This window comes from Nansenia antarctica (genome assembly GCF_963989245.1).
Source record: "Nansenia antarctica genome assembly, chromosome: 3".
Lineage (NCBI taxonomy): Eukaryota > Metazoa > Chordata > Actinopteri > Argentiniformes > Microstomatidae > Nansenia > Nansenia antarctica.
In genome coordinates this window covers 79281635-79294136 of record NC_137688.1, presented here as the reverse complement: position 1 = coordinate 79294136, position 12502 = coordinate 79281635, and the positions used below count along the sequence as shown (strand labels likewise).

At 43.8% G+C, this 12502-nt stretch overlaps 1 protein-coding gene across 4 annotated transcripts in view; it reads right to left on the bottom strand.

Moving 5' to 3' along the window:
• Positions 1–12502, bottom strand: part of nlgn4xa (neuroligin 4 X-linked a) — a gene marked incomplete at its 3' end in the record, with an annotated part of 82698 nt that overhangs the window by 10488 nt on the left and 59708 nt on the right. For 3 of the 4 annotated variants that reach the window (XM_080525371.1, XM_080525370.1, XM_080525372.1), the window contains one exon: positions 11711–11896. In XM_080525371.1, coding sequence (XP_080381497.1) covers positions 11711–11896 — 186 coding nt within the window. Of the gene's footprint in view, positions 1–11697; positions 11897–12502 lie in introns of all 4 variants that reach the window. The other variant, XM_080525373.1, reaches the window with a different exon arrangement.

The window sequence follows — 12502 nt, the reverse complement described above, 5'->3', positions numbered from 1 at the left end:
ACTGTCCTTCTCACAACTGTCCTTCTCACAACTGTCCTTCTCACAACTGTCCTTCTCACAACTGTCCTTCTCACAACTGTCTTTATCACAACTGTCTTTGTCACAACTGTCTTTGTCACAACTGTCCTTCTCACAACTGTCCTTCTCACAACTGTCCTTCTCACAACTGTCCTTCTCACAACTGGCCTTCTCACAACTGTCTTTATCACAACTGTCCTTCTCACAACTGTCCTTCTCACAACTGTCCTTCTCACAACTGTCTTTGTCACAACTGTCCTTCTCACAACTGTCCTTCTCACAACTGTCCTTCTCACAACTGTCCTTCTCACAACTGTCCTTCTCACAACTGTCCTTCACACAACTGTCCTTCTCACAACTGTCCTTCTCACAACTGTCCTTCTCACAACTGTCCTTCTCACAACTGTCCTTCTCACAACTGTCCTTCTCACAACTGGCCTTCTCACAACTGTCCTTCTCACAACTGTCCTTCTCACAACTGTCTTTGTCACAACTGTTCTTCTCACAACTGTCCTTCTCACAACTGTTCTTCTCACAACTGTCCTTCTCACAAATGTCCTTCTCACAACTGTCCTTCTCACAACTGTCCTTCTCACAACTGTCCTTGTCACAACTGTCCTTCTCACAACTGTCCTTCTAACAACTGTCTTTGTCACAACTGTCCTTCTCACAACTGTCCTTCTCACAACTGTCCTTCTCACAACTGTCCTTCTCACAACTGTCTTTGTCACAACTGTCCTTCTCACAACTGTCCTTCTCACAACTGTCTTACTCACAACTGTCCTTCTCACAACTGTCCTTCTCACAACTGTCCTTCTCACAACTGACCTTCTCACAACTGTCCTTCTCACAACTGTCCTTCTCACAACTGTCCTTCTCACAACTGTCCTTCTCACAACTGTCTTTATCACAACTGTCCTTCTCACAACTGTCCTTCTCACAACTGTCCTTCTCACAACTGTCTTTATCACAACTGTCCTTCTCACAACTGTCCTTCTCACAACTGTCCTTCTCACAACTGTCCTTCTCACAACTGTCCTTCTCACAACTGGCCTTCTCACAACTGTCCTTCTCACAACTGTCCTTCTCACAACTGTCCTTCTCACAACTGGCCTTCTCACAACTGTCCTTCTCACAACTGTCCTTCTCACAACTGTCCTTCTCACAACTGGCCTTCTCACAACTGTCTTTGTCACAACTGTCCTTCTCACAACTGTCCTTCTCACAACTGTCCTTCTCACAACTGTCCTTCTCACAACTGTCCTTCTCACAACTGGCCTTCTCACAACTGTCCTTCTCACAACTGTCTTTATCACAACTGTCCTTCTCACAACTGTCCTTCTCACAACTGTCCTTCTCTCAACTGTCCTTCTCACAACTGGCCTTCTCACAACTGTCCTTCTCACAACTGTCCTTCTCACAACTGTCTTTGTCACAACTGTCCTTCTCACAACTGTCCTTCTCACAACTGTCCTTCTCACAACTGTCCTTCTCACAACTGTCTTTATCACAACTGTCCTTCTCACAACTGTCTTTATCACAACTGTCTTTATCACAACTGTCCTTCTCACAACTGTCCTTCTCACAACTGTCTTTATCACAACTGTCCTTCTCACAACTGTCCTTCTCACAACTGCCCTTCTCACAACTGTCCTTCTTACAACTGTCTTTATCACAACTGTCCTTCTCACAACTGTCCTTCTCACAACTGTCCTTCTCACAACTGTCCTTCTCACAACTGTCTTTATCACAACTGTCCTTCTCACAACTGTCCTTCTCACAACTGCCCTTCTCACAACTGTCCTTCTTACAACTGTCTTTATCACAACTGTCCTTCTCACAACTGTCCTTCTCACAACTGTCCTTCTCACAACTGTCCTTCTCACAACTGTCCTTCTCACAACTGTCCTTCTCACAACTGTCCTTCTCACAACTGGCCTTCTCACAACTGTCCTTCTCACAACTGTCCTTCTCACAACTGTCCTTCTCACAACTGTCCTTCTCACAACTGTCCTTCTCACAACTGTCTTTATCACAACTGTCCTTCTCACAACTGTCCTTCTCACAACTGTCCTTCTCACAACTGTCCTTCACACAACTGGCCTTCTCACAACTGTCCTTCTCACAACTGTCTTTATCACAACTGTCCTTCTCACAACTGTCCTTCTCACAACTGTCCTTCTCTCAACTGTCCTTCTCACAACTGGCCTTCTCACAACTGTCCTTCTCACAACTGTCCTTCTCACAACTGTCTTTGTCACAACTGTCCTTCTCACAACTGTCCTTCTCACAACTGTCCTTCTCACAACTGTCCTTCTCACAACTGTCTTTATCACAACTGTCCTTCTCACAACTGTCTTTATCACAACTGTCTTTATCACAACTGTCCTTCTCACAACTGTCCTTCTCACAACTGTCTTTATCACAACTGTCCTTCTCACAACTGTCCTTCTCACAACTGCCCTTCTCACAACTGTCCTTCTTACAACTGTCTTTATCACAACTGTCCTTCTCACAACTGTCCTTCTCACAACTGTCCTTCTCACAACTGTCCTTCTCACAACTGTCTTTATCACAACTGTCCTTCTCACAACTGTCCTTCTCACAACTGCCCTTCTCACAACTGTCCTTCTTACAACTGTCTTTATCACAACTGTCCTTCTCACAACTGTCCTTCTCACAACTGTCCTTCTCACAACTGTCCTTCTCACAACTGTCCTTCTCACAACTGTCCTTCTCACAACTGTCCTTCTCACAACTGGCCTTCTCACAACTGTCCTTCTCACAACTGTCCTTCTCACAACTGTCCTTCTCACAACTGTCCTTCTCACAACTGTCCTTCTCACAACTGTCTTTATCACAACTGTCCTTCTCACAACTGTCCTTCTCACAACTGTCCTTCTCACAACTGTCCTTCACACAACTGTCCTTCTCACAACTGTCCTTCTCACAACTGTCTTTATCACAACTGTCTTTATCACAACTGTCCTTCTCACAACTGTCCTTCTCACAACTGTCCTTCTCACAACTGTCTTTATCACAACTGTCCTTCTCACAACTGTCCTTCTCACAACTGTCCTTCTCACAACTGTCCTTCTCACAACTGTCTTTATCACAACTGTCCTTCTCACAACTGTCCTTCTCACAACTGCCCTTCTCACAACTGTCCTTCTTACAACTGTCTTTATCACAACTGTCCTTCTCACAACTGTCCTTCTCACAACTGTCCTTCTCACAACTGTCCTTCTCACAACTGTCCTTCTCACAACTGTCCTTCTCACAACTGTCCTTCTCACAACTGTCCTTCTCACAACTGTCCTTCTCTCAACTGTCCTTCTCACAACTGGCCTTCTCACAACTGTCCTTCTCACAACTGTCCTTCTCACAACTGTCTTTGTCACAACTGTCCTTCTCACAACTGTCCTTCTCACAACTGTCCTTCTCACAACTGTCCTTCTCACAACTGTCTTTATCACAACTGTCCTTCTCACAACTGTCTTTATCACAACTGTCTTTATCACAACTGTCCTTCTCACAACTGTCCTTCTCACAACTGTCTTTATCACAACTGTCCTTCTCACAACTGTCCTTCTCACAACTGCCCTTCTCACAACTGTCCTTCTTACAACTGTCTTTATCACAACTGTCCTTCTCACAACTGTCCTTCTCACAACTGTCCTTCTCACAACTGTCTTTATCACAACTGTCCTTCTCACAACTGTCCTTCTCACAACTGCCCTTCTCACAACTGTCCTTCTTACAACTGTCTTTATCACAACTGTCCTTCTCACAACTGTCCTTCTCACAACTGTCCTTCTCACAACTGTCCTTCTCACAACTGTCCTTCTCACAACTGTCCTTCTCACAACTGTCCTTCTCACAACTGGCCTTCTCACAACTGTCCTTCTCACAACTGTCCTTCTCACAACTGTCCTTCTCACAACTGTCCTTCTCACAACTGTCCTTCTCACAACTGTCTTTATCACAACTGTCCTTCTCACAACTGTCCTTCTCACAACTGTCCTTCTCACAACTGTCCTTCACACAACTGTCCTTCTCACAACTGTCCTTCTCACAACTGTCTTTATCACAACTGTCTTTATCACAACTGTCTTTATCACAACTGGCCTTCTCACAACTGTCCTTCTCACAACTGTCCTTCTCACAACTGTCCTTCTCACAACTGTCCTTCTCACAACTGTCCTTCTCACAACTGTCCTTCTCACAACTGTCTTTGTCACAACTGTCCTTCTCACAACTGTCCTTCTCACAACTGGCCTTCTCACAACTGTCTTTATCACAACTGTCCTTCTCACAACTGTCCTTCTCACAACTGTCCTTCTCACAACTGTCCTTCTCACAACTGTCCTTCTCACAACTGTCTTTATCACAACTGTCCTTCTCACAACTGTCCTTCTCACAACTGTCTTTGTCACAACTGTCCTTCTCACAACTGTCCTTCTCACAACTGGCCTTCTCACAACTGTCTTTATCACAACTGTCCTTCTCACAACTGTCCTTATCACAACTGTCCTTCTCACAACTGTCCTTCTCACAACTGTCCTTCTCACAACTGTCCTTCTCACAACTGTCCTTCTCACAACTGTCCTTCTCACAACTGTCCTTCTCACAACTGTCCTTCTCACAACTGTCCTTCTCACAACTGTCCTTCTCACAACTGTCTTTGTCACAACTGTCCTTCTCACAACTGTCCTTCTCACAACTGTCCTTCTCACAACTGTCCTTCTCACAACTGTCCTTCTCACAACTGTCCTTCTCACAACTGTCCTTCTCACAACTGTCCTTCTCACAACTGTCTTTATCACAACTGGCCTTCTCACAACTGGCCTTCTCACAACTGTCCTTCTCACAACTGTCCTTCTCACAACTGTCCTTTATCACAACTGTCCTTCTCACAACTGTCCTTCTCACAACTGTCTTTGTCACAACTGGCCTTCTCACAACTGTCCTTCTCACAACTGTCTTTATCACAACTGTCTTTCTCACAACTGTCCTTCTCACAACTGTCTTTCTCACAACTGTCCTTCTCACAACTGTCTTTATCACAACTGTCCTTCTCACAACTGTCCTTCTCACAACTGTCCTTCTCACAACTGTCCTTCTCACAACTGTCCTTCTCACAACTGTCTTTATCACAACTGTCCTTCTCACAACTGTCCTTCTCACAACTGTCCTTCTCACAACTGTCTTTATCACAACTGTCCTTCTCACAACTGTCCTTCTCACAACTGTCCTTCTCACAACTGTCCTTCTCACAACTGTCCTTCTCACAACTGTCCTTCTCACAACTGTCCTTCTCACAACTGTCCTTCTCACAACTGTCCTTCTCACAACTGTCCTTCTCACAACTGTCCTTCTCACAACTGTCTTTATCACAACTGTCCTTCTCACAACTGTCCTTCTCACAACTGTCCTTCTCACAACTGTCTTTATCACAACTGTCTTTATCACAACTGTCCTTCTCACAACTGTCCTTCTCACAACTGTCCTTCTCACAACTGTCTTTATCACAACTGGCCTTCTCACAACTGTCCTTCTCACAACTGTCCTTCTCACAACTGTCCTTCTCACAACTGTCCTTCTCACAACTGTCCTTCTCACAACTGTCCTTCTCACAACTGTCTTTATCACAACTGTCCTTCTCACAACTGTCCTTCTCACAACTGTCCTTCTCACAACTGTCCTTCTCACAACTGTCCTTCTCACAACTGTCCTTCTCACAACTGTCCTTCTCACAACTGTCCTTCTCACAACTGTCCTTCACACAACTGTCCTTCTCACAACTGTCCTTCTCACAACTGTCCTTCTCACAACTGTCTTTATCACAACTGTCTTTATCACAACTGTCTTTATCACAACTGTCCTTCTCACAACTGTCCTTCTCACAACTGTCCTTCTCACAACTGTCTTTATCACAACTGTCCTTCTCACAACTGTCTTTGTCACAACTGTCCTTCTCACAACTGTCCTTCTCACAACTGTCTTTATCACAACTGTCTTTATCACAACTGTCCTTCTCACAACTGTCCTTCTCACAACTGTCCTTCTCACAACTGTCTTTGTCACAACTGTCCTTCTCACAACTGTCCTTCTCACAACTGTCTTTGTCACAACTGTCTTTGTCACAACTGTCCTTCTCACAACTGTCCTTCTCACAACTGTCCTTCTCACAACTGTCCTTCTCACAACTGTCCTTCTCACAACTGTCCTTCTCACAACTGTCTTTGTCACAACTGTCCTTCTCACAACTGTCCTTCTCACAACTGTCCTTCTCACAACTGTCCTTCTCACAACTGTCTTTATCACAACTGTCTTTATCACAACTGTCCTTCTCACAACTGGCCTTCTAACAACTGTCCTTCTCACAACTGTCCTTCTCACAACTGTCTTTGTCACAACTGTCCTTCTCACAACTGTCCTTCTCACAACTGTCCTTCTCACAACTGTCCTTCTCACAACTGTCTTTATCACAACTGTCCTTCTCACAACTGTCTTTATCACAACTGTCCTTCTCACAACTGTCCTTCTCACAACTGTCCTTCTCACAACTGTCCTTCTCACAACTGTCCTTCTCACAACTGTCCTTCTCACAACTGTCTTTATCACAACTGTCTTTATCACAACTGTCCTTCTCACAACTGTCTTTATCACAACTGTCCTTCTCACAACTGTCCTTCTCACAACTGTCTTTATCACAACTGTCTTTATCACAACTGTCCTTCTCACAACTGTCTTTATCACAACTGTCCTTCTCACAACTGTCCTTCTCACAACTGTCCTTCTCACAACTGTCCTTCTCACAACTGTCCTTCTCACAACTGTCCTTCTCACAACTGTCCTTCTCACAACTGTCTTTATCACAACTGTCCTTCTCACAACTGTCCTTCTCACAACTGTCTTTGTCACAACTGTCCTTCTCACAACTGTCCTTCTCACAACTGTCCTTCTCACAACTGTCTTTGTCACAACTGGCCTTCTCACAACTGTCCTTCTTACAACTGTCCTTCTCACGACTGTCTTTATCACAACTGTCCTTCTCACAACTGTCCTTCTCACAACTGTCTTTATCACAACTGTCCTTCTCACAACTGTCCTTCTCACAACTGTCTTTATCACAACTGTCCTTCTCACAACTGTTCTTCTCACAACTGTCCTTCTCACAACTGTCCTTCTCACAACTGTCGTTCTCACAACTGTCTTTGTCACAACTGTCTTTGTCACAACTGTCCTTCTCACAACTGTCCTTCTCACAACTGTCTTTATCACAACTGTCTTTGTCACAACTGTCCTTCTCACAACTGTCCTTCTCACAACTGTCCTTCTCACAACTGTCCTTCTCACAACTGTCCTTCTCACAACTGTCCTTCTCACAACTGTCCTTCTCACAACTGTCCTTCTCACAACTGTCTTTATCACAACTGTCCTTCTCACAACTGTCCTTCTCACAACTGTCCTTCTCACAACTGGCCTTCTCACAACTGTCCTTCTCACAACTGTCCTTCTCACAACTGTCCTTCTCACAACTGTCCTTCTCACAACTGTCCTTCTCACAACTGTCTTTGTCACAACTGGCCTTCTCACAACTGTCCATCTCACAACTGTCTTTATCACAACTGTCCTTCTCACAACTGTCCTTCTCACAACTGTCTTTATCACAACTGTCTTTATCACAACTGTCCTTCTCACAACTGTCTTTATCACAACTGTCCTTCTCACAACTGTCTTTATCACAACTGTCCTTCACACAACTGTCCTTCTCACAACTGTCCTTCTCACAACTGTCCTTCTCACAACTGTCTTTATCACAACTGTCTTTATCACAACTGTCCTTCTCACAACTGTCTTTATCACAACTGTCCTTCTCACAACTGTCTTTATCACAACTGTCCTTCACACAACTGTCCTTCTCACAACTGTCCTTCTCACAACTGTCCTTCTCACAACTGTCTTTGTCACAACTGTCTTTATCACAACTGTCCTTCACACAACTGTCCTTCTCACAACTGTCCTTCTCACAACTGTCCTTCTCACAACTGTCCTTCTCACAACTGTCCTTCTCACAACTGTCCTTCTCACAACTGTCCTTCTCACAACTGTCCTTCTCACAACTGTCCTTCTCACAACTGTCCTTCTCACAACTGGCCTTCTCACAACTGTCTTTATCACAACTGTCCTTCTCACAACTGTCCTTCTCACAACTGTCCTTCTCACAACTGTCCTTCTCACAACTGTCCTTCTCACAACTGGCCTTCTCACAACTGTCCTTCTCACAACTGTCTTTATCACAACTGTCCTTCTCACAACTGTCCTTCTCACAACTGTCTTTATCACAACTGTCCTTCTCACAACTGTCCTTCTCACAACTGTCCTTCTCACAACTGTCCTTCTCACAACTGTTCTTCTCACAACTGTCCTTCTAACAACTGGCCTTCTAACAACTGTCCTTTTCACAACTGTCCTTCTCACAACTGTCCTTCTCACAACTGTCCTTCTCACAACTGGCCTTCTCACAACTGTCTTTATCACAACTGTCTTTATCACAACTGTCCTTCTAACAACTGTCCTTCTCACAACTGTCCTTCTCACAACTGTCCTTCTCACAACTGTCCTTCTCACAACTGTCCTTCTCACAACTGTCCTTCTCACAACTGTCCTTCTCACAACTGTCCTTCTCACAACTGTCCTTCTCACAACTGTCCTTCTCACAACTGTCCTTCTCACAACTGTCTTTATCACAACTGTCCTTCTCACAACTGTCCTTCTCACAGCTGTCCTTCTCACAACTGTCCTTCTCACAACTGTCCTTCTCACAACTGTCCTTCTCACAACTGTCCTTCTCACAACTGTCCTTCTCACAACTGTCCTTCTCACAACTGTCCTTCTCACAACTGTCCTTCTCACAACTGTCCTTCTCACAACTGGCCTTCTCACAACTGTCCTTCTCACAACTGTCCTTCTCACAACTGTCCTTCTCACAACTGTCCTTCTCACAACTGTCCTTCTCACAACTGTCCTTCTCACAACTGTCCTTCTCACAACTGTCTTTATCACAACTGTCCTTCTCACAACTGTCTTTGTCACAACTGGCCTTCTCACAACTGTCTGTTGACAGATTTTTAAAATCTAAGATAACTCAATGGAACACCCCAGGAGTGAGCTCAAATCTTGCCAGCAGCACCTAGATCTAAACCTAGAAACGAGGCAGAAGGAAAGCTCTACTTTCTTCTATTTCATGGATTTGAGATAAAGGGAATATGACCAGGGGTGCACATAACTGGTGCGCCAGTGCGCATGCGTCGCCAAAATGCGTGCTGCGCGGCAGATCAGCCGCATGAAGGCGCTTTTGCGCACCAACAGCTGGGTCCAAGAAGCAAGCCCCACCAAGTAAGTAACTATTTGCCGTCCCCTCAGCCGAAGGCCCGACGAGTATCCATCACGACGACCACGGCGACTCCCCTCACGAAAACATTCGGAAAGTATCGTAACTCGTACTTTCATTCCGCGTATCACGTATCGCACGGTTATCACGGTTATCACGCCGACACGTGAAAATTCAGTCCCGAACGACTCGTCGCTAAAAGGAAAAACAACACCAAGGGGCTTCACGTTTCTTTTCTCTGAAGCTTTCAAACGTTCAGACGTTTGTTTTACAGCTTCATTATCGCACCTAGACCCCTGACCCAGGGAATATGGTTGGGAATTCTATTAGAAAAAAAAAAAAAAGACTTTATTGCACAATCAAAATAACGAACTATTTAAAGTGATGGCCTGCCCTACAACATCCTCTACCATGGTTGAAATTGAGGACAGTGATAACTTACAGCAGTCAAGAGAGCAGTGATGATGATTAAGCATAAGTAAATGCTTAGGCTGTAACTTTTTGTTGAAAAGTTGATTTCAGTGTTTACAGAACAGAGCAGTGCTTAAAGAGATGTCAGTTGATTTCATTGTGTTTAAAGAACAGACATTCAGTTAGTGCTTAAAGAGATGTCAGTTGATTTCATTGTGTTTAAAGAACAGACATTCAGTTAGTGCTTAAAGAGATGTCAGTTGATTTCAGTGTGTTTAAAGGAGTCTGACAGACTTTCATGCTTAAAGAGCAGTCATTTGATTTTGCATTTGTTTATTTTGTTTTGCATACAATCATTTGTTCGTTCATCTTTATTTATGAATAAATTTCGTTTTGCTAATATAAGTTATCCATGTATCCCTTTTTCATCCATCCTGTGGGACGGGTCGTGACTCGCGAGCTCGGGGAGCACCAAGCAGCATCCCTAGGTGCTCCTCTGAGCACTGGCCCCAAAAAGTTATGTGCACCCCTGAATATGACCAGGAATAGCTAAATGTTTCCTTGGAGAAATCAGAGAAAGCTATTCCCAAAAATAATCATCTGAAGTTTCCTGTTGGTCATCCGGTTGTTTTTTTCTCTCTGAAGCAACACTCCCTGCTGTCAGTAGCATGGACAGAGAAACGAAGTCCATTGACGACTGCAAGACCCTTTCATTTCCTGCTTAACTTAATGTTGATTTATATGGATTGGAATGAAGTCCGAACTTGCAAGCTGTGCTGTAAGATCTATGTGCGGTTTTGATCTCATGAGACTGATTAGGTTATAGTTGTTTTCACAGTTATTTATGCACGTATCATCCGGTGAGATTCAGCTGCAGAGCTATTCATTTGCCTATCTCTCTCTCTGTGTCACTATACACAGTGCTGAGGCTGAACAACAATGAAACTAGTCTGTTATTTATTAGAATGACCTTCGGATTCACATTTCTAGAATGCTATTTTCAATAATGAGAAGCAGCCAGATGTAAATGCAGTATAATGTCGCGGTATTCCATTCTGATATCCACCCACAACCTCTATCTGGCTGGTCACACAAATATCTAGTGACTGTGGAATTATTTTACACTTGAGTGAACCTGTGCACACACTCTGCTTGTTATCTCTCTCACTGTAACATGTGGCGATGAAATGTGACGCCACATGTAATCTCTGAAAAAGGCACCGTGGTGTAGTCTGACTCTTTAAATAACCCATGTCTCACAGTGAAGAAAAATACGGCTGTTTTTTTGGGGGGTACAATTTCTGCCTTCTTATAGCTACTCTCTCAAAGCTAAAATGGTTCAAATGTAAATGTAAATGCAATTAATATCCACAGCTCTTCTTCTATGCAGAATCGTAGCTAATAATTGGAATTAGTCCAAATCCAAGTCCATATACCCCATGGTGGGCCTAGATAAAGACACATGTTGTTATTAATTCATTAAAAATTAAACAGATTGACAGTGACTGTGAAAGTGTTATTATTTGATGTGTTGGCCAGTCCCAAAGTAATCTAAATGACTGGTTTAGCTGATTTTCTGCATATCATGACACAACTATACAGGGAATATCTTTGAGGTTAGTAAGTGTGTCAGACAAAAGCATCACCACATACACACATTGCATGTGTGCGTGCCCCCCTCCTCGCCCACAGTATTTTACTCAATATGCGCAAAACTAAATGTTAAAATATCAGTAATACCACGTTCATTGATAAAATTACACAAGGGATGGAAAGGGGGGATGGCAGTTTTAGAAGGGGGATGATTTTGACCGTTTTTATTTCAGGGGGGATGCCATCCCCCCTCAACTTGAGTGCTGGGTACATACATACAGTACGTACCTTCTGAGTAGTGTGACAGCGTCAACAGACTCACACATGATGCACCAGCACCAGAGCCAAATATTGTCACTCTCTTCGGATCCCCTTTAAAAGCCTGGATATTCTCTTTGATCCACCTCAGGGCTTGAATCTGGTCCAGCAGTCCATAGTTCCCCTTTGCTGCTTGGTCACCAGTGCTTAGGAATCCTGTGTGAGGAACACAAACAGAACAAACGAATGTTTGTATGCATCACTCGCTCCTTGATTGTCTTCAAATTGTCATTGATTATGGCAAGGAAACGAGTGAAGACTGAGGTCAGATCACATGACCCCCCAAAACACTTCTACTCTACATAGAGTTATAGTACAATAGCTTTAGAATAGGCTGTGGCGGGTAGGCATTATTAGGCATTCACTTTGAGCGGTTAACACTTAATCAGCCACAAGTAAAGAAAAATGTTAGCTAATATAAAGCTATTTTGCAGTTTTTTGCATTGAAAAAGAGCCCCCCCCCCCCCCCCCGAGGCGGCTCTTTTAGTAGGTAAAAAAGGCACGGCTGTTAAGGTTAGGGGAAGTTGTCAGGGGAAGGCATTAGCAACCATCTAACACAAAAAAACGATTCGAACCAGCAATGTGAAGATTATACGTTGGGGTGACGAGGCGTTGTCTTCCTTATTGAACTGCCAGTATGAATGTACCTTTTCACATCTGCTCGTCTCACTCGTAGCTTTTCATAGCGACCTGGTTCATAAGGTTTCATACGAACTTGGTGCTCTGCTTTTTTGTATGAATTCATGCGAATGAAGCGTGACA